This window comes from Eucyclogobius newberryi, unplaced genomic scaffold (genome assembly GCF_026437365.1).
Source record: "Eucyclogobius newberryi isolate DKJ021-1_F unplaced genomic scaffold, fEucNew1.0.hap1 SCAF_8, whole genome shotgun sequence".
Classification (NCBI taxonomy): domain Eukaryota; kingdom Metazoa; phylum Chordata; class Actinopteri; order Gobiiformes; family Gobiidae; genus Eucyclogobius; species Eucyclogobius newberryi.
In genome coordinates, this window is record NW_027316500.1 from 14,837,794 (window position 1) to 14,860,416 (window position 22,623).

The window sequence follows — 22,623 nt, forward strand, 5'->3', positions numbered from 1 at the left end:
TGCCCTCTCTTCCACAGCTGGACAATGGCCCACACCTGTTCCTCTCCACACCTCTGCTCCGGTCCATCAGCTCACCACCCCACCTGGACTCACCCATCCCCCCAGCACAGTCCCCCTGCCATCCACTGAGAGGAGAGCTGAAGAGGATTAAAATAAGGAAGGCAGTAGGACCTGACGGTATCAGCCCCAGGCTCCTTAAGTCCTGCACAGATGAACTGTGTGCAGTTATGGAGCATGTTTTCAACATGAGCCTGTCCTGGGGGACAGAAGGGTCCTGGCTAAACTCACATCTATGCTGGACCATGAGTCTCACCCCCTGCAGGGCACTCTGTCCGCTCTGGAGTGACAGACTGATCCACCCTCGCTGTGTGAAGGAGAGGTTTCACAGGTCTTTCCTTCTTGCTGCTGTCAACAAACACTGTTAGCCCTGAACATGTTTCATTCAGCCTCATAATCATGTGCAATACTGTTTTTTCAATATTCTCTGTCCATATAACAGCTGTAAATAAGAGTGTCACTATTGTCATTATTATATAGTATAAGAGGTTTTTTATAAGAGCTTTTCAATAGTGTTTTTTATATGTTTTTTATTTTTATTTACTTCTGTACCTACTTTGTGTTGCAACATTGGTATTTCCCCATTGTGGGACAAATAAAGGCTCATCTTATCTGAACAGTCAAAACATGGCTGCTGCACTATTCGTTGCCATGGCGATGTTCTCTGTAGCTCTCTAGTGTTTTCAGCACTACGCAAAAGCTCAGACTTAACCAAAAACGTAAGACTACGCACGTAATGTTTCACGTTGTAGTGTAATAGTAAGACAACCGACTGAATGTATTTATTTCATATCAACCTTAAGGCTTTTAAACATATTGTTGAAATATTATTATTGTTATAATTATTATTTTTCCCTTGGAGACGAGCTGCTGCGGCTGTGATTTGTTGAGTGACAAAAGCATCGCGAGATTTACGCCGCGGTTTAACAGAATCTGTAGCGTCCGCTGCAAATCCTCTCGCATGGGCTGAAGCAATTAGTTTATAGAATATGAATGCGTGGGTATGTTCTCCCGTGGATATGACACGCGTGGGGTGAGCTTTATCTTGTTATGTGATGTTTTTGTGTCGAGAAACTCTCCTCCTCCTCCGACCCTCGCATAGCGTAAGCCGTATGTTGTTTTGTGGCTGCTGAGGCCAAACACTCTGATTTTCCTGTGCCATTTGTCTTTGCAATTTGTCCAGAAGATGCGTTTGAGATGAGGTCAGAAGCGCGAAACGAACGCCATTTCTGTTATAACAACGCAGCACAGTGGTGAACTAATCTAGCTGCATTTGAAACCATAACCGCGTCCTTCTAGTTCATCGTTGTTCTCACTCAAACCAGGCCCGATGCTGTCACTCGGGAGAATGCATGGGGTTCACCTTTGTTTTGTGTATTGTTTTTTTTTGTTTGTTTCCCAGGTAGAGAGGAGCAGGCCAATGGGTCCTTCAGCTCTGCCGGAGATGTTCTGCTGTTGCCACAGGAAAATCTGGCTGCATTCAGCATCAGGAGCGCCGCGCTTTCCCACATTTCCACGTCCAGCTGAGCGTGCGATGGGAAAGCAGTCACGATGAACCGGTACAGTAACATCAGACAGCTCGGGGACGGAACCTACGGCTCCGTGGTCCTGGGCCGGAGTCTGGAGTCTGGGGAACTTGTGGCCATCAAAAAGTGAGTGGTGGGTTTGTCAGGAGGTGGTTGAAATGACCGCGGTGAAGTTAGTTTCACGTTGGACGTTGGACATTCGCCTCCGCAACTAGAGCGGGAGCTTCCTCTGAGTGTGCCCCGCCTGCAGTAGCTCGACACAGGGAGCTGCGCGCTGAAGTGCCGCTTGGTACGCCAGTTAGGGACCGTCTCTAAAGTACCGTTTGTTATCTTAAAAAATATAAACATATTTATAAAAAAAACAAAAAAAAACAACAACATTGAGCATGAATCCAAGTTGCTAATCCTAGATGTCATAGTCCTTTTGGGCTAAAAAATTAACCCTTTGTAGATTTTTAAAGAATATTTTTAGTCAAAAAACAAGGATTCTTTACAATAGCTCCTAAGTCAGCTGACCTAGAAAGTCAAACCCAAGTGATTATAGTAGTTGTGGTCTCCAGGTATCACGCACACCTTTTACTTTTTCAAAATAACCCTTTGTAGATTTTTAAGGAATATTTTTCATCAAAAAACAAGGATTCTTTTCAATAGCTCCTAAGTTAGCAAACCTAGATAGTAAATGCTAAGTGATTATAGTAGTTGTGGTCTCCAGGTATCACGCACACCTTTTACTTTTTCAAATTAACCCTTTGTAGATTTTAAAGGAATATTTTTCGTCAAAAATCAAGGATTCTTTTCAATAGCTCCTAAATCGGGTAACCTAGAAAGTCAACCCCAAGTTATTATAGTAAATTGAGTCTCCAGGTATCACGCACACCTTTTACTTTTTCAAATTGATCCTTTGTTGATTTTTAAGGAATATTTTTTGTCAAAAATCAAGGATTCTCTTCAATAGCTCCTAAGTCAGCTGACCTAGAAAGTCAAACCCAAGTGATTATAGTAGTTGTGGTCTCCAGGTATAACGCACACCTTTTACTTTTTCAATTTAACCCTTTATAGATTTTTAAGGAATATTTTTCGTCAAAAAACAAGGATTCTTTTCAATAGCTCCTAAGTTAGCAAACCTACATAGTAAAAGCTAAGTGATTATAGTAATTGTGGTCTCCAGGTATCACGCACACCTTTTACTTTTTCAATTTAACCCTTTGTAGATTTTTAAGGAATATTTTTCTTCAAAAAACAAGGATTCTTTTCAATAGCTCCTAAGTTAGCAAACCTAGATAGTAAAAGCTAAGTGATTATAGTAGTTGTGGTCTCCAGGTATCACGCACACCTTTTACTTTTTCAATTTAATAACCCTTTATAGATTCTTAAGGAATATTTTTCGTCAAAAAACAAGGATTCTTTTCAATAGCTCCTAAGTTAGCAAACCTAGATAGTAAAAGCTAAGTGATTATAGTAGTTGTGGTCTCCAGGTATCACGCACACCTTTTACTTTTTCAAATTAACCCTTTATAGATTTTTAAGGAATATTTTTTGTCAAAAGAACAGGATTCTTTTCAATAGCTCCTAAGTCAGCTGACCTAGAAAGTCAAACCCAAGTTATTATAGTAGATTGAGTCTCCAGGTAACACCTTTTACTTTTTCAATTTAACCCTTTTTGAATTTTAAGGAATGTTTTCCGCCAAAAATCAAGGATTATTTTAGCAGTTAGCAAACACCGTAGAGTTGCTGAACTGACTGGTAAACGGTCAAGGAAACGGCCTGTGCTACTGGACCCTGGACCACAGAATGTCAGCAGAGCTTTGAGGCCTTAAAAGCCAATCTCACCACGGCCCCGGTACTTTGCCTACGCTGACTTCTCCCTCCCATTCATTCTGAGCTCAACATGTCCAACTACAGCTCCATGAAGCTAGAGTTGTTGGCCCTTAAGTGGGCCCTGACTGAGAAATTCAGGGAGTAACTGCTAGGACACAAATGCGTGATCTATATGGACAACAATCCCCTGAGTCATCCCTCCTCAGACACACTGGGAGCTGTTGAGCAGCGCTGGGCCGCCCAGTTGGCCTGTTTTGATTTTGAATTAAAATATCGTTCAGGTAAGTGTAACCAAAATGCTGACACTTTGTCTCGCCAGCCTGGCACTTCCTTACAGGAAGTGGCACCGGGAACTTGGGGCACATGTCTGCCTGGGCAGTTAAAACAAGCCCTACAAGGAATGGTTACACAGGCAACACAGTCCTTGTGACTTTTCTACCGCAAGTTGCCCCTGCTGACCTCCGCGAGCGGAGATCCTGACCTTTTGGCAACAAAATCGACAGCCCACTCGTGAAGAGCGACGAGCCCTCTCTTCGACTGCCCTCTTAGTGCTGGCCCAGTGGGACCGCCTGGTAGAGTTAGAGGGGCTGCTGTATCGGCAGGTGTTTCGTCCTGACGGTGGTGGGGCTGTGTATCAACTCCTTCTGCCTAAAGCCTTGGTCCAGAATGTCCTCACCCAGGTCCATCAGGAGCACGGACACCAAGGAATAGAGAGGACTCTGGCCTTGCTGTGTTCCCGGTGCTATTGGCCAGGTATGTCACGGGAGGTAGCCCAATTGTGCCAGGCTTGTGAGAGTTGTCAGCATGCAAAGGACAACCAATCGGTTCCTCACGCCTTTATGGGCCACTTACTGGCTTCACAGCCAAACGAGATCCTTGCTATCGACTTTACCCTGTTAGAGCAGACCTCCACTGGTCTGGAAAACGTGCTGGTCATGACTGACGTTTTTAGCAAATACACACTTGTAGTTCCAACCCGCAACAAGCACGCTTCCACTGTGGCGCAAGTCCTGGTCACAGAGTGGTTTGCAAAGTTTGGTGTTCCGGCACGCATACACTCGGACCAGGGACGAAACTTTGAGAGCCCTCTCATCCAGCAGTTGTGTAAGCTGTATGAGATTACAAAGTCTCGGATATTGAACTATTGGCTATTGGCATGAGGCCATATTATCTGCCCCGGGAGTTCTCGCATGTGATTTTGATCGTAGTCTATGTGGCCCCGTCTGCCAATGCTGAATATGCTTGTGAAGCACTGCTCTCCTGCACTTGTAGGCTGCAAACACAGCATCCACAGGCTCTCTTCCTCATCTCTGGTGACTTAAACCACGCTTCTCCCTCTTCTGTTCTACCAACATACACCCAGTATGTCACCTGCCCCACCAGAAACAATAGAACATTGGACTTGTTTTTTGCCAACACCAAAGAGGCTTATTCTTCTTCCCCCCTCCCTCCCCTGGGCAGCTCGGACCACAACCTTGTACATCTGAGGCCTGTGTATGAACCCATCATGCGCAGGCAGCCTGTGGTGTCCCGTGTGGTGAGGATGTGGTCTGCTGAGAGCGAGGAGGCTCTGAGGGACTGCTTCAGCACCACTGTCTGGACTGAGCTTTACGGCCATGGGGAGGACATCAACACCATCAGAGAGTGCATCACGGACTACATCAACTTCTGTTTTGAGAACATTGTTCCCTCCCTGACGGTGCGGTGTTTTCCAAACAACAAGCCATGGATTACCCGTGAACTGAAGGCTCTGTTGAAGGAGAAGAAGAGAGCCTTCAGGTCAGGGAACAAGGAGGAGCTGAGGACTGTGCAGAAAAAGCTGAGGAGGAAGATCAGGCAGGCTGAAGCCGGCTACAAGAGGAGGATGGAGGAGCAGCTGCAGCAGAAGAACCTTCAGGGAGTGTGGAGAAGCCTGAAAACCATCTTGGGCTTCAAAATCTCCCCTGCCCAGACAGAGGGGGATCTATAGTGGGTGAATGATTTAAATGCTCACTTCTTGAGATTTGATTGGTCACCCGCCCCTCCCCCTGCACAGCTGCATGCGCCCTCTTCCACAGCTGGACAATGCCCTGCATCCGTTCCGCTTCATTTCTCCGCCCCGGACCATCAGCTCCCCACTTCGCCTAGATTCACCCATCCCCCCAGCACACGGTCCCCCTGCCAACCACTGACTGTCACAGCAGCACAGGTGAGGAGTGAGCGGAAGAGGATTAAAGTGAGGAAGGCAGCAGGACCTGACGGCATCAGCCCCAGGCTCCTTAAGTCCTGCGCAGATGAACTGTGTGGAGTTATGGAGCATGTCTTCAACATGAGCCTGAAGCTGAGGGTGGTAACACAGGTCTGGAAGACCTCCTGTCTGGTACCTGTGCCCAAGACACCGCGCGCCAAAGACCTCAACAGCTTCAGGCCGGTGGCTCTCACGTCCCATCTGATGAAGACACTGGAGCGGCTGGTCCTGGACCACCTCCGCTCCACCGTGAGCTCAGTCATGGACCCGCTGCAGTTTGCATACCGGCCTTGCATTGGAGTGGAGGTCGCCATCATCTCCCTGCTGCACCGCTCTCTCTCACCTGGAAAAGCCTGGCAGCTCTGTGAGGTTCCTGTTCTTCGATCTTTCCAGCCCCTTCAACACCATCAGCTCCTGAGGGACAAGCTGGAGACTGCTGGTGTGGAGTATGACCTGGCAGAGTGGATCCTGGACTACCTCACGGACCAACCCCAGTTTGTGAGAGCACGGGACTGTGTGTCTGACACTCGGACCTGCAGTGTGGGGGCGCCCCAGGGCACTGTCCTCGCACCCTTTCTCTTCACCCTTTACACTGCAGACTTCAGACACGACACTGCAGAAGTTCTCTGATGACTCTGCCATCATCGGACTCATCACGGACGACGATGATGCAGAGTACAGGGGACTGGCGCAGTACTTTGTGGACTGGTGTTAGCGGAACCACCTCCTCATCAACGCGGGGAAGACCAAGGAGATGGTGGTGGATTTCCGCAGACGCCACCCCACTGCCCCCTTACCAGTGAACATCCAGGGAAGGGACATTGAGAGAGTGGACTCATACAAGTACCTGGGTGTTCATCTGAACCACAAACTGGACTGGACTCATAACACAGACGCACTGTACAGGAAGAGCCAGAGTCGGCTCTACCTCCTGAGGAGACTCAGGTCTTTTGGAGTGACAGGGCCACTCCTGAAGACCTTCTATGACTCTGTGGTGGCATCAGCCCTCCTGAACGGTGTGGCCTGCTGGAGCAGCAGCATCGCAGAGAGGGAGAGGAGGAGGCTGGACAAAGTCATCAAGAAGTCCAGCTCCGTCCTGGGCTGTGCTCTGGACTCGGTGCAGGAGGTGGGGGACAGAAGGGTCCTGGCTGGATTCACATCTATGCTTGACCATGAGTGCCACCCCCTGCAGTCCGCTCTGGAGAGCAGCTTCAGTGAGAGACTGATCCACCCTCGCTGTGTGAAGGAGAGGTTTCGCAGGTCTTTCCTTCCTGTTGCTATCAGACTTTATAACAAACACTGTTAGTCCTGAACACTCGCAATACTGACTTAACAATGTGCAATTCCGTCATATGTGCAATATGTGCCGTCATGACACATATTCATGTGCAATTACTGTCGTGATCACATGCAATGGTATTTATGTATTTATTTTTATCTTTATTATTTTTCCCCTCCATCCCTTGTTGGGTAATGTGAGTTTTTGTTTATAAGAGATCTTCTACTGAAAGTGTTTTTCAAACTTCCTATAAGTGATCTGTTCTTTTCTTCTGTATCTACCTCTGTATCTACCTGCGTTGCATCAATGAAATTTCCCCATGTGGGACAATAAAGGAATATCTTATCTTGTCTTATCTTACTCCGTACCACCCAGCAGGAAATGGGCAGTGTGAGCGGTTCAATCGAACACTTCACAATATGTTGCGTGCTCTTCCTGCATCCCGTAAGAGGGACTGGAGTGGTTGCTTACCCCAGGTTCTCTACGCATATAACACCACTCTCCACCAGTCCACTGGTGAGTCTCCATTCTTCCTGATGTTTGGGCAAGAACCACGTCTGCCTATTGATTGCTTGTTGGGTAGGGTGCAAGACCCCGGGGGGGGGGGGGAAGTGTGCATGAGTGGGTGTTACGACCACCCGGCTCAACGGCAGCCAAACAAAGAGGGGAGTCCACACAGCACTCACAATAATTAATAGTATATTTTTATTATAAATAATCAGGCCCTGCAAAAGAAACTAATGTATCTGTGTAGATGGCAACTAAATAAGTGTAGTGTGATATGTATCATTGCAATGAAAATGTGCAAAAATAAACATAATTAAACTGTGCTGCCACACAGTACAGCAACCAGTCTTGGGGCGTGGCGAGAGAGAGAGAGACCGCTCCCACCAGCCTCCCTTATATCCAGGCTTGCTCCACTCAAGCCAAACGATCCTAAGGTGTGTTAGGAGGGACCTGCAGTGGAGAGAATCACCTGGCAACCAGGAGAGGGTGCTGACTCCCACTGCCCAGGGAGCTGACACCCCTACAGAATCCCTAGGTTCGTAACAGTGGGTGAAAAGAGCACCAGACGCGTCTTCAGGTGGCTTTCAACGGGGCAAGAGAAAGATTGCGTCTGGCGGCCTCACGCAGAAAGGCAAATCATGACCAACGGGTCATAGATGTGCCATTTAAGGAAGGCCAGCTGGTGCTACTTCGCGATTACAGTGCTAGGGGTTGTCGGAAGACCCAAGACCTGTGGGGTCCTCAACCTATGTTGTCCTGCAAGCCCCAAGGGAAGATGGTGTGGTGTACACGGTGGCTCCTGTGGATCAACAAACCAAGGTAAAAAGGGTCCACCGATCCCCGTTGAAGGCCCTGCTTTGCAGTGACTCCCCTGCCACTGTCCCTGGTGTGAATCCTCCGGATGCACCTGTAGCACCAATCGTAGAAGATGAACAGTCATTTGAGGATGATTTGTTTTTACAGCCGCCGGTGCGGCAGCCAACAGTTGTGCCCCAAAACTCCTCCCACGTCCCATTACACGTGCCGAGTGCTCAAGAACCATTAGTTGCTCTCCCCACCGTGGTCACTGACCAGGCTCCGCCAGCAATTGACGCTGTGGCCAATCCTGGCTTCAGCGAGGCATCTGTACGCCGGTCCACTCGCACGACCGCTGGCCAATACCTAAATCCCCACCGTATTCCAAGGTCCCTAGTTGAACAACTATCCGGCCAAGGTGCTCCTGTGTCATCCTCCAGGCTGACACAAGTAGTTTTTAGGCCTTGGTGTTAAGTTGTGTTTCATCGTCGGGGCGACGATGCATTTCGGGGGGGGTGGAATGTGGCAATATGGGCTGTAGAGGCCTGTGCTGAGGGTACACTTACCTGCCGCTCCGTGGCGCTCAGCTGGCAGACACTTTAAGCGCGCCCTCCTCATCCGCCTCTCGTTTCACCCACACGCTCCTCCGGGCCTTGGTTGTTGGCCACTCCGTCCTCCATTCCAGGTAATGACAATCCCGCGGCTTCGATTCATTTCACAAATTCATGAATTAAATTCTTCCGGTAGTGCCGCTGCAGTGCCACAGGCACCCATAATCCGGTCCGGGGCTCTGGCAAATCACCTAGCAGGTAATGAACTCCCAATTCTCCTCAGTCATTCAGTTTCAACGCTCCTAAATCCCGGTTTGCCCCAGATACACCGGTCAAGTACACCCGTTTGGCTTTTAACGCCTTGTCCATGACCACGTGCCGCAGATTGCGGCGAAGGCGCTGTTGTGCGGCAACAGCTGGCCAACGTTGCATGCGCTGGTCCACTCAGTTTGGATGCAGCCTGTGGTGTGGAGCGATCCCATTGAGCAGCTAAGGAAGTATTGTGTGCTACTCTGTCAACCATGCCCGGTATGTGCCGAGAATTTATTTTGATCAGTTTCGATTGAATGTAGTAATTCCACTGGTAATATTGCAGGTCTCCTGTGGTGGTCCGCAGCGGCTTGGGCACGCCCCCCTCTGCTGTTCAGTTCCTTCTTGGCTTCTTTTTGTTTTGTTCCTGCTCTGTTCTGATCCTGTATTGTGCCTATTTTGCCGTCCCGTTTTGTTCCTGTTTTGTCCCTATTTTGATCTTATTTCGCCTACTATTATAATAACTTGGGTTTGACTTTCTAGGTCAGCTGATTTAGAAGCTATTGAAAAGAATCCTTGTTTTTTGACGAAAAATATTCCTTAAAAATCTACAAAGGGTTAATTTGAAAAAGTAAAAGGTGTGCGTGATACCTGGAGACCACAACTACTATAATCACTTGGGTTTGACTTTCTAGGTTTGCTGACTTAGGAGCTATTGAAAAGAATCCTTGTTTTTTGACGAAAAATATTCCTTAAAAATCTATAAAGGGTTAATTTGAAAAAGTAAAAGGTGTGCGTGATACCTGGAGACCACAACTACTATAATCACTTGGGTTTGACTTTCTAGGTTTGCTGACTTAGGAGCTATTGAAAAGAATCCTTGTTTTTTGACGAAAAATATTCCTTAAAAATCTATAAAGGGTTAATTTGAAAAAGTAAAAGGTGTGCGTGATACCTGGATACCACAACTACTATAATCACTTGGGTTTGACTTTCTAGGTTTGCTGACTTAGGAGCTATTGAAAAGAATCCTTGTTTTTTGACGAAAAATATTCCTTAAAAATCTATAAAGGGTTAAATTGAAAAAGTAAAAGGTGTGCGTGATACCTGGAGACGACAACTACTATAATCACTTAGCGTTTACTATCTAGGTTTGCCAACTTAGGAGCTATTGAAAAGAATCCTTGTTTTTTGACGAAAAATATTCCTTAAAAATCTATAAAGGGTTAAATTGAAAAAGTAAAAGGTGTGCGTGATACCTGGAGACCACAATTACTATAATCACTTGGGTTTGACTTTCTAGGTCAGCTGACTTAGGAGCTATTGAAAAGAATCCTCTTTTTTGACGAAAAATATTCCTTAAAAATCTATAAAGGGTTAAATTGAAAAAGTAAAAGGTGTGCGTGATACCTGGAGACCACAACTACTATAATCACCTAGCGTTTACTATCTAGGTTTGCCAACTTAGGAGCTATTGAAAAGAATCCTTGTTTTTTGACGAAAAATATTCCTTAAAAATCTATAAAGGGTTAAATTGAAAAAGTAAGGAGCTATTGAAAAAGTAAAAGGTGTGCGTGATACCTGGAGACCACAACTACTATAATCACTTAGCGTTTAGTATCTAGGTTTGCTAACTTAGGAGCTATTGAAAAGAATCCTTGATTTTTGACGAAAAATATTCCTTAAAAATCTACAAAGAGTTAATTTGAAAAAGTAAAAGGTGTGCGTGATACCTGGAGACCACAACTACTATAATAACTTGGGTTTCACTTTCTAGGTCAGCTGACTTAGGAGCTATTGAAAAGAATCCTTGATTTTTGACGGAAAAAAAATCTTTAAAAATCTATAAAGGGTTAATTCGAAAAAGTAAAAGGTGTGCGTGATACCTGGAGACTCAAACTATTATAATCACTTAGCGTTTACTATCTAGGCTAGCTGACTTAGGAGCTATTGATAAGAATCCTTTTTTTGACAAAAATATTCTTTAAAAATCTACAAAGGGTTAATTTTTCAGCCCAAAAGGACTATTGCATCTAATATTAGCAACTTGGATTCATGCTCAATATTGTTGTTTTTTTAAATATAAATACGTTTGATATTTTTTAAGACAACACATTTTTAAACAAACGGTACTTTAGAGTTGGTCCCTAACTGGCGTACCAAGCGGCACTTCAGCGCGCAGCTCCCCGCGTCGAGCTACTGCAGGCGGGGCACACTCAGAGGAAGCTCCCGCTCTAGTTGCGGAGGCGAATGTCCAACGTCCAACGTGAAACTAACTTCACCGCGGTGTTGAAATGGCATGTAAACAGCAAAAGTCTAGTATTGGGGGCAGGGATGTCACCGTGTCAGGTTTTAGTCTTACGATTGTTGAGAGAAAATCATCATGATTTAACGATTATTCAGGATTATTGACCGAACAACAGTGGAATCTTTAATTTTCTTTCATTCCCATGGTCTAAACATGTTTCTGTTCCTCAAGTTTGTGACCGGCTTTACAGATTTGAACTTTCTGAAAGACAGAATAAAGATGTGACCTAAAAACAGCCAGGTAAACAAACAGTTATTTACGTGAAGATCTATTTTTTGGATGGACTAATCTAAAAAGACTTAATTTTGCTTCTAAAATTGTCATGATGGTTATTTTTTGGTTCTTACGATTATATTGTGAATAATCATGATTATCGATTAACCTAATAATCTTGACGTCCCTATTGGGGAGTAATCTGATTTGTTTCTGATTTGTTCCTTCTGATTTCTCACATCAGATTTTGGAGTTTGCCTGTCATTTAAATAATCTAGAATGTTCTGAAAGGGGTGTGCAATAACAGCTTTTTAATGTTCTATTAGATTCCAAGGCTTGAATTGACGATATCAATGCAGATTCTGGTTGCAAATATAAATTATATACACATACATCAAGCCCTTTATTTACAAACTCACACATATTATAACTTACATAACATATTTGTATCCTTATGACTGAAATGTCAAAAATCTTTTGACGTATGAGCTGTTCATGGGTTTTAGAGTGATGAAAATGTAGCACTGTTGCATTCAAAACAAATTATTATGTATTTTCTGCACAGTCACAGCAACGAGAAACTACTTTCAATTTACGTTTGCCGTATAAAGTTAATTTGAGTAAAACAATAGCTCCATGGACAATTGGAAACATTTTTGGCCAAAAAAGCAAAGAAACACATTTGATCAGTTGCGCAGCTCACAATTGAGGAGCATTTTTCAAATAAAGTGATGTAGAAAGGATTATTCTTCTGTAACAGCCCGAAACCTTAACATTGACATCCTCTCTTTACACCGCTATTTGTTGTGTTTATTTGTGATTCAACAATAATATTCTGTTTCTTTCAGGATGAAAAGGAAGTTTTACTCATGGGAAGAATGCATGAACCTTAGAGAGGTCAAGGTAAAATATAATTAAACTGACACAGATGCAGTCATTAAACTAAAAGTGTCATTTTGATTCAGTTCAGCTTTATGTAATGTTCATTGGTTTCTGTGGTGTTATTTGTACATTACGTGTTACTATTCCTCACAGCACAAAGTCGCGCTGCTGAGTCACTAAATTAGAAGGTGATTTTTATGTGCTCTTGGTTCCCTGACCCAGGCACCCCCCGTTTTCCACTGCAGATGAACCAAAGTAGCCACCTATATCCCGGCAAATACTGTAAACAAGCATGTGAAAAGGCTTTGTTAATGCGTTATAGCGTCTTAAATTTGGCATGAAATAAACATATTATTATGTCAGTGCATGGGAAATCTACATCCGCCCTGTCCACAAGTCTTTTTAGGCATTTCCCCCCAAAGAATCAACTCAGTTCCTCTGCAATACTTTTTGTGCTTTTTAGATGAATATTTTAAAGCTTTTATTTAGTAGTATTCAGGACCTGCTTCTATAAATCCCCTGAAGTGACCCGTGCAGTATGTGTTCTTTTCCAGCATGATTAGTTTTGCTCTCAAATTGAACTACTATGTTGTTATCCGCATGCTAACTTTATCTGTTTTTTTCCCAGTCCTTGAAGAAACTCAACCATGCAAATGTTATCAAACTTAAGGAGGTAATCCGGGAAAATGACCACTTGTACTTTATATTTGAGTACATGAAGGAGAATTTGTATCAGCTGATGAAAGACAGGTCCGTATGAATGTCCAAAGTCCATCATTCAGTTTTATTCCTGGACTTGATTAACTGTGGTTTCTTTTTTTGTGTGTGTAGGTCTCGGCTGTTTCCTGAGTCTGCTGTAAGAAATATAATGTTTCAGATACTACAGGGCCTGGCGTTCATTCATAAACATGGTTCGTGTAATATTTTCTGCCATTTTTTGCTGTATTTTTGCGTATTGATTGTGTTGTTCTTTCAGGGTTTTTCCACAGGGACATGAAACCGGAGAATCTTCTGTGTATGGGGCCGGAGTTGGTGAAAATCGCTGACTTTGGCCTTGCGCGGGAGATTCGCTCTCGTCCCCCATATACCGATTATGTGTCAACGAGATGGTGGGTGGTCGTCAAATAAGAGGTTTTTGAAACGCTGGCTGTAAAACACAATGTGTGTTCTGTCCGCTTTAATAGGTACAGGGCTCCTGAGGTGCTCCTCAGATCCACATCGTACAACTCACCCATCGATCAGTGGGCAGTGGGTTGCATTATGGCTGAGCTGTACACACTTCGCCCTCTTTTTCCTGGTTCCAGCGAAATAGATACCATTTTTAAGATTTGCCAAGTCTTGGGAACACCGAAGAAGGTATGTGTTTTAGCAAGGATGGAGTACATCATGTTGTGGGTGTGTCATTCTTTAGTTGTAGCACTCAAGACATTTCATCCATAACAGACCGCCTACTAGCAGAAAACAGTTGGATGAATATCAACTTCTTGAAACTGAATGATAATTAAACAGAAGTGCTCCACAAACAAATAAAAACTGTGCTAAAATCTGTGAGTCTTTGCTAAATGGGTCACACAGAATGTAAGTCTTGGGGTAATCCTTCACACAGATCCAATCTTCAATGTGCTTTTGCTTTAGAAATCTTTCAGAAATCAGACGTCGAGAAGCTGATTCTTGCACTAGTTACAAGTAGACTGGATTAAAAAATATATACAGACTACAGCTGATTCAAAAGTGTGCTGCAGAAAAAGAGACTACTGGTATATCACTCTTATTTCATCCTCCTTACACTGGCCACATCTAAAGACTTATAAATTCTTAAACTGCCCTGGCCCTGTCTACATCACCGGCTCCTAGGTTAATTGTAAATGCTGGAAATCCCCCAAAATATGTGATGCAGCCTTTGTACACTTTGCTCCAAAGCTCTGAAATGCAGAATCTCACAACGTTATAGGTCCCAGCTCACTCAGCATCTTCAAAACAAAAACTGAAAACACATCTTTTCACATTCACTTTTAAATAATTATTTCACTGTAAAAAAAAAATATATAAGCACTTTGAATTGCATCCGTGTCAATTAAATACATTTTTTTTCCTAGAATGACTGGCCTGAGGGATATCTCCTGGCAAATGCTATGAATTTCCGATGGCCTCAGTGTGTTCCCAGCAGTTTGAAAACGCTCATTCCCAATGCCAGTCCTGAGGCCATACATTTAATGACAGACTTTCTCCAATGGGACCCCAAGAAGAGGCCAGCTTCAGCACAGGTGTCCATTCATACATGTTGAGACAAATGCATTATGTAAAGGAGAGATATGTGTTTTAAACATTGTCTCTCTCAAGGCTCTCAGGTATTCCTATTTCCATGTGGGCCAAGCTTTGGGCACTCCTCAACAAATCCTAGAGCAGGGCAGACCCCACCCAAATCTTGTGCCAATGGAGACGCCATTACAGGCCCACTCGATGCAGCAGCCGCAGCCGCAGCCGCAGCCGCAGCCGCAGCCGCAGCCGCAGCCGCAGCAGCAGCAGCAGCAGCAGCAGCAGCAGCAGCAGCAGCAGCAGCCGCAGCCCCTGCTCCTGAAGCCTGTGCCCCCCTCACAGCCCCCTCCAAACCAGCACTGTTCCTCCAGGCCTCTGCAGCAGATCCAGGCCTCTCCTGTTTCTGCCGCTGCTCAGGCGGCTGCTCAGGCGGCAGCTCAGGCCGCCATTTACCAACGGCACACAGATCTGCTCCGCGAGCAGCCCAAGCACATCGTGAAACCGGAGCCGACACAGGGAACAGCACAAAGCCATCTCCCCTTCATCTCAGACAAAGCTCTTCAGACCAAGGTGTGACAAACATTTGTTTGTACGGTAGTAACTTTCCCTCATGTATATGTGCATTCATTACCTGTTTTGTACAGACAAGGGAGCAATCTGAGAACACAAACTTACCAAACTACCAGCTGAAACCCAAAGGTGGTCGCCGCCGATGGGGCCATGGCACGGGACAACATAAAGGCGATGAGTGGGAGGACTGTGGAGAGACTGACTTGTCTTTAAGTGTTCTTGGAAAGTCAACCTTTTCCTCAGAAATGTCTCGACATGGAGGCGGCCCCCTCCCCAGGTGATGCTCCTGAAAACATTTAAGATTTAAATTCCTATGACTCATTATTAAAGACTGTATTTTTACAGATATGGCAATGCTCTGGATTATAGTCGTCCTAAAGTACAGGAGGATGGTCCTTTGAATTTAAACAAAACCACAAACTACCAGGAGCCTTCAAGAACTGCCTCTGCCAAACAGCATTACTTGAGACAGTCACGGTATTTGCCTGGTAATTAATTCAATACCTTATGGTTGTCTGAAATATGATATTGGAGTGCTTTCGGACATACTGTAATGACACTTTCTTATTTAGGAATTGCTACAAAAAAGAATGTGGCGGTAAATGCAAGTAAAGACTTTAGTAGTAGCCATCTTTGGGGAAACGGTGCCATTCCATTTGGAGGCACTTTACCAAGCAGAGGTGCTCACGGTGAGAACAACTCTTTTACTCTGTTTTACGTTGTGAAGAAAAGCAAAAAACAACAAAAAAAACAAATCAAAAAGAAAGAAAGTAGGAAGTAGTAGAAATCCCTATGTAGGAGTAATTAACGTGCAAGGGAGGCATTCTTCTGCCAGTTAAAACATGATATTTACGATGACAAAGGTGTCATATATTTTTATTTGTCAGATCATAAATATTGTCTAAATTAGATGAGCTGTTGCCCTTATTTAAATTACCTCTAACTATGTCACATCTGCTGCCTGTGTCCAACCAGGAAGTAACATAGTACATTTTACCAAAATTGTCAAACTAAGGAAAACTGGTAAACATTTAACCCTCATTTCTGTTTTCCTTTGGGTTATTACTATATGATAACTGGTTTTGCTAAGACCCAGTCTTTGGTGGCACTAATCTGTCACATCATATGCACTTTAACTAGTCCGCATCTGTAATCATACATCTTCTCTTTCAGGTACAAACACAATACCAGGGGGATATTTGCCATCGTTTTACAAAAAAGACAGAAGTTCTCTCGGTCAAAGAGGGCCTCAGGTTTCATCCGTCGAATCAACAGCACCAAGTGAGGATTTTACTGGAGCAATTGGTCATTTTTGATGCTTCAGTTGAATAATACGTTGTCTGTCATTTATTATAGATTATGCAACTTGGCGGTCCGGACGCAGTCAGATTAACAGTAACGTGTCATTGCCCACCAAGAGCACGCTGGGTACTTTGCCTCGTGCCCCGGTCCAGTCTATCCACGGACGCACTGACTGGTCAGCCAAATACGGACACCGCTAGTGGCCTCTTTATGCTTCTGGACTGTGCTCCAGACCAGACACTGGCACTGTTGAAGAACTCTTTCACCTCCAAAGAGTAGGTTTAGTGATCTTGTGTACATACATCTTAGCACAGCAATAAATCTGTGTCATTGTATGTACTGTGGATATTGTGAGTTATAATATAAAGGAACATTTTGTGTATGATGAAATGAACCAGCTAAAACTTGAACCTGAGTTTTTTCTTGTTGTAAATGTTGTAAAATAAGTATTGCCTGTTTAAATGTGTATCTTTTGTATTTCAATTATCACTGAATGTTGCACCAAACTGAAACGCAATATGCATTCTATCTTGAGGAAAACATAACTGTGAGATGTTTTGGCTAAAATTCTGTTACTGTAAAATATAATTTTTATATTGAATATAATTTTTTTTTTTTAAATAATGGTTGTAGCCTTGTTAACTGGAAAATGTATGAATGTTTCGTTTAAACAGCAGTGCTCTATTTTAAAGTAATGCAGATTGTTGCCAGACAATTCAGTATGCAAGCTAATTCATATATTTTTAATTGCACTTGCACTATGAGATATGACGTCTAATTTGCCTAATTTGTTATTAAATCTTTCAGTGGCTACAATATTGTCACTTTGTTTGTTTTATTTTTTACACTGCTAAAATAATAAAGTAAGCATAGTAAAGCATAGATATTCTTTCTTTGAAGTATAAATCGAGGATTCCTATAGTTTAATACTGAGCTGGACACAGGTCAGGTTCTATGGTGAAACTTGCTGCTGGGTTTATCTGCACAAAAAATACTTAAATGTCCTCTCTAGCTAAGCCCAAGGGTAATAAGATAAGATAATCCTTTAATGTCCACACATGGGGAAATTTCGTTGTTACAACACAGTAGATACAGGAGGAAAGGACAGAAAACAAAAAACTCTTAACAAAACTTATCTCATATCTTAATAGGGAATGGAGGGGGTGGAAAAATTAAATAGAATAGATAAATGGAATAAAAAGATGAAGATAAAAATAAGATAATAATGATAAAATAAAGTGAAATAGCTAGCATAAGACTTAATAATACTAATAGTAAGTAAGTACAAAATAAAACACCATCTCAGATGTAGAAATAAAGGAATGTGTGGTGACTGTGGATGGAAATGGAGGGACAGACTCAGGAAATTTAAGCTCATAGATAATACAGCAATATTAACACCAGATTAAATTAAATCAAAAATCATGTATTTAAATCAATGTGGGACGAGGGACATGAACCTAAATGGACAGCCAATGGAGGGACAGATGGTCTGCAGAAATAAACAAATGTGTATTCTTAACAAACGACGTTTAGATATTTCTTTCAAACGTGTTGTTGGTGTTATATTAGCCCCTGAAATTACGTCCTCAGAGAACAAAATGTACAATGACATTCGAAAATGTACATGACATTCGAAAAAGGAAGGCAGACTGCCACGTGCAGCGCCGCATTCGGATGTGTCTGAAGCTTGGAGCTTGACTTCCCTACGTTTCTCCTACAAATGGGCCTTGAGCTTGTTTGGAGGTTCTAGCAGGGGAGCGCAGCTACTGGTATACCGACGATGGTGCTCGTCCGCCGGGGGGAGCTCGTCCTCTTCCACCGAGCGCGGAGCATCGGGAGGGACACACATGGACCGGTGAGGGAGGAAGGGGACACCCGCCTAGCCAGCCAGATCAGCCGAATCAACCCTAGCGATCGATGGGGTGACAGATGTCGCAGCCAGATCGCCCTCACATCCACATAACTTTAGTCTCTAGTGGATTTATATAGAACAGCAAGGTACTACTGTCCTCTGTCAGGGTGGAAATTCCCCATGATCCTTTGCGGCAGCCAAAGTATGGTAATGAGGGACAACCATGGGGACAACACTAACCAATGAAATGTTCTTTCGCCCCTTTATAAAGAATCCGAGTGTAGTTTTACACTCTGAGGTGCTTGGACGACGCAGAGGTAACGTGTCACAGTCACTTAAACTTGAGACATGCAATTTGTAATCGTCCTGTTTTTCGATGTATGTGTTTTTGTTTTTGCAGAATTCCAGCCTACTCCCCGTCTGTTGCATAAAACTCCCAAAAGATGTCTGATAAGGTCGTACTGCACTATTTCAATGGAAGGGGGAAAATGGAGTCAATCCGCTGGCTTCTGACTGTGGCAGGAGTCGAGGTAAGTTTATTTTACTTTATTGTTTAAGGGGGAAAAAAGCTTATGTATGTCAATTAATGCACCACAGAAAAGCATTGAACTTTTCTTTTTCCTTTTTCAGTTTGAGGAAGTTTATCTCACAACTCGTGATCAATACCTCAAACTCATCGAGGGTAAGTCTATCTAAGGCAATCTCTACTACCTGTGCACTCTAACCTGAAAGTGACTCGAGTTCAGCAAGTCAATGCACAGCATGACTCAGCATTGTATGAACAGCACCACACCTATAGACCGACTTATTCTAATCTATGCTGTGATCATTGTCAATGCGGGCAATGTGATGCCTTTGTATGTCGTTCACAGATGGAGCGCTCATGTTTCAACAGGTCCCTCTTGTTGAAATTGATGGCATGAAACTCATTCAAACAAAGGCGATATTGCAATACATAGCAGAGAAGTACCATCTTCACGGGAAAGACATCAAAGAGAGAGTCAAGTATGGAGTCTCAGCATATTATAATGTTGATGATAGACCCGCTCCTATGTTCTTCCTCTCTGCAGGGTCAACATGTATGCAGAGGGAATAACAGACCTTATGGAGATGATTATGATGCTGCCATTTACAGCCGACCCAAAATCAAAACTTGAAAACATTGAAAACAAGGCTAATGAGCGTTACCTGCCCGTGTTTGAAAAGGTACTTTCATAATACAGCAATCATGCTTAAATGTACAATATTATAATTGAATAAAACCCTAGGCACTGTCGGGGCCCGTCTTTCTGGTTGGAGGCAAAATGACCGTTGCTGATGTGCTGCTGCTTGAATGCACATTGATGCTGGAGGAGAAGTTTCCAAATATCCTTGCCAAGTTCTCCAACATCAAGGTGAATATGTTTAAAATTGAGTGCAATGTAACAGAGAAAAAGTTAAACATAATATACTTTTATCTTCCATTTCAGGCGTTTCAGGGGAGGATGACCGCGACAGAAGCCATCAAAAAGTTTCTGAAACCAGGCAGCCAGAGGAAGCCACAACCTGATGATAACTACGTGAAAACCATAATGGAAGTGTTTGCCATCTCTCAAATACCACCCATGTAAACCTATCAAATCAGAAATGGCAATTTGTGACATTTTTAAATGACTAACTTCTTAGCTGCTCAACACTATCATTCTTTAACAAGACATTCAAATGATTGTAAATAAAAATTTACAATCATAAAAACAAGGTTGCTTTATTAGTGTTCATTGCATTTATACAAAAGTTATTCATGTAATCTATATCATTACAAAATATTGATAAGAAACATTGTAACAATTATGAAACTTAAACACTTTCCCCGCTCTGACAATTTACACAACTTCTGTTACAAAAAGGGGAATGGTCCTTTTTCCCCCAAGGTCTCCTGATTAGATCCGTGGACTTAAATCTTTTTCTGGTCAAACAACGATAAGTAGTAGCAATCGAAACACCATAAATAAACTGTAAAAGAAAACAGAATTCATGATTAGATCTTCTGATTCATGGACATTATGATTCTATTACAATACAAGTCTGACCTTAGCCCTGCCATGATACCAGCAGGCATTATTTTCCTCGATTTCTTGTATCTCATTCCCATGACGACCGAGAGCAGACCAGAAGACACTAAAGTTTAACACAAGCAAAACAAATCGGTTTAATGTCCAATGGGAGTATTGTGATTCCGAGTTTCCCTCCGGGCATCGCCTTTAGTCTGAGAATTCATCAGAGTTTTGCAATCGGGGACTGGGCCAAATCTCCCACAGCAACACACACTGAAGCCCCGGATGACAAACTCTACTACAGAGGTGGTGCTAGGAGCTTCTGTCCCGGAACAACCCTACAGAGGTGGTGCATGGATCTACTGTCCCGGAACAATTCTACAGAGGTGGTGCATGGAGCTTCTGTCCCGGAACAACCCTACAGGAGGTGGTGCATGGAGCTTCTGTCCCGGAACAACCCTACAGAGGTGGTGCATGGAGTTACTGTCCCGGAACAACCCTACAGAGGTGGTGCATGGAGTTACTGTCCCGGAACAACCCTACAGAGGTGGTGCATGGAGTTACTGTCCCGGAACAATTCTACAGAGGTGGTGCATGGAGCTTCTGTCCCGGAACAACCCTACAGGAGGTGGTGCATGGATCTACTGTCCCGGAACAACCCTACAGAGGTGGTGCATGGATCTACTGTCCCGGAACAACCCTACAGAGGTGGTGCATGGAGTTACTGTCCCGGAACAATTCTACAGAGGTGGTGCATGGAGCTTCTGTCCCGGAACAACCCTACAGGAGGTGGTGCATGGAGCTTCTGTCCCGGAACAACCCTACAGAGGTGGTGCATGGAGTTACTGTCCCGGAACAATTCTACAGAGGTGGTGCATGGAGCTTCTGTCCCGGAACAACCCTACAGGAGGTGGTGCATGGATCTACTGTCCCGGAACAACCCTACAGGAGGTGGTGCATGGAGCTTCTGTCCCGGAACAACCCTACAGAGGTGGTGCATGGAGCTTCTGTCCCGGAACAACCCTACAGGAGGTGGTGCATGGATCTACTGTCCCGGAACAACCCTACAGGAGGTGGTGCATGGAGCTTCTGTCCCGGAACAACCCTACAGAGGTGGTGCATGGATCTTCTGTGGATGGTCACACCCGAGGCGAGTCCCAAGGTGAAACACACATCACTAGTTAAAAGGAAGTAGCGGGGGTTACACTGAGTAATTGACTTTAACTGACCCAGTAGTATCTTGATATCCTTGGGGTCATTTGAGAGGTTGTAGGCGCCATAGGCTGACAGTCCACCAAACACCAGGCCAGCCATCAGAGACATCACACTTCCTGCACATGTGGGAGGAGGTCAGGATAAACTATAGCCGGGGTCACCTTACAAATTAACTACGCTACAAGGCACACGTTACACACGCACCTCTTCGCTTGTATCCCATACAACCTCCAATGGCGACGGCTGCAGCGTAGCAGAACCCCATCCAATCAAGCGCCATCACTGTGGATGCGAGTCTGAAGAGAAGAAATGATGGTCAAAACACGTATAATAAAAGTACACTCAAAATAAGTGTTTGTTGAGCGTTGGCTGCGCAGGAATGAAGCCAGTCTCTAGTCGTCGCTGTTGTAAAGATGAACGTCAGCGCTACACTGGGCTAATGGGCCTGAAACATCGATCTATTATTATATTATCGGCCTGACAGCGGTAACATCACGATAACAACTGTTTGCAGATATAAACCAGTCAACTACCCCTTCCTTTTTGTCTTCCACAATTGAATAACTTACTTGATTTAGTGCACAAGAGCAGTAGATCTGTCTGCGCAGCTTTTGATCACTTCCTTATTTTGGTTGCAAAACTGCGCACGCGCGTTTTTCTGCCACTTGATGGCTCAGATCTAGATCCATGGATGTAAAGATACATAATATAGATGCTTGAATCGATGGAGGGAGAAAATAGAAAAAAATACAGCAACAAGTTTCACCAGACAGCAGTGCCCTCACGTGGACAAATGTTCTAGATCAAATGTCAAAATATTTAGCCGTTTTTTAATCTGTGTATTGGATAGTCTGTTTTGACAAAATTAACTCAGTTTAATCTTGGAAATCAAACCGCCCCAAAACACGACGAGTCGTGCCTGACAAAATGTGAGTGCAATGCTTTAAATACGTCCACACATCGTCTTCCCCTAAGGTACT

At 43.9% G+C, this 22,623-nt stretch overlaps 3 protein-coding genes across 4 annotated transcripts; 2 read left to right on the forward strand and 1 right to left on the reverse strand.

Moving 5' to 3' along the window:
- The first annotated feature begins 953 nt into the window (after positions 1-953).
- Positions 954-17,352, forward strand: LOC140351085 (serine/threonine-protein kinase ICK-like). Of its 2 annotated transcripts, none has more exons than XM_072436746.1 (14): positions 954-1,090; positions 1,460-1,709; positions 12,379-12,433; positions 13,041-13,162; positions 13,244-13,323; positions 13,389-13,521; positions 13,597-13,768; positions 14,509-14,676; positions 14,753-15,238; positions 15,313-15,515; positions 15,584-15,726; positions 15,811-15,927; positions 16,412-16,519; positions 16,595-17,352. In XM_072436746.1, the coding sequence occupies exons 2-14, from the start codon at positions 1,609-1,611 to the stop codon at positions 16,738-16,740; spliced, it is 2,034 nt and encodes a 677-aa protein (XP_072292847.1). In that variant the 5' UTR covers positions 954-1,090; positions 1,460-1,608; the 3' UTR covers positions 16,741-17,352. The 2 variants fall into 2 exon arrangements, with proteins under 2 accessions (XP_072292847.1, XP_072292848.1); XM_072436747.1 differs by lacking the exon at positions 954-1,090 and adding an exon at positions 12,566-12,600 and having other exon boundaries at positions 1,646-1,709.
- A 1,431-nt stretch (positions 17,353-18,783) lies between these two features.
- Positions 18,784-20,107, forward strand: LOC140350853 (glutathione S-transferase 3-like). Its single transcript, XM_072436362.1, has 6 exons — positions 18,784-18,925; positions 19,026-19,077; positions 19,268-19,400; positions 19,466-19,601; positions 19,664-19,789; positions 19,865-20,107. The coding sequence occupies exons 1-6, from the start codon at positions 18,839-18,841 to the stop codon at positions 20,003-20,005; spliced, it is 675 nt and encodes a 224-aa protein (XP_072292463.1). The 5' UTR covers positions 18,784-18,838; the 3' UTR covers positions 20,006-20,107.
- Positions 20,108-20,123: 16 nt separating this feature from the next.
- tmem14a (transmembrane protein 14A) lies at positions 20,124-22,306 on the reverse strand. Its single transcript, XM_072436363.1, has 5 exons — positions 22,213-22,306; positions 21,848-21,939; positions 21,658-21,759; positions 20,465-20,552; positions 20,124-20,387 (listed from the first exon to the last, which is right to left on the reverse strand). The coding sequence occupies exons 2-5, from the start codon at positions 21,921-21,923 to the stop codon at positions 20,345-20,347; spliced, it is 309 nt and encodes a 102-aa protein (XP_072292464.1). The 5' UTR covers positions 21,924-21,939; positions 22,213-22,306; the 3' UTR covers positions 20,124-20,344.
- Positions 22,307-22,623: the final 317 nt, after the last annotated feature.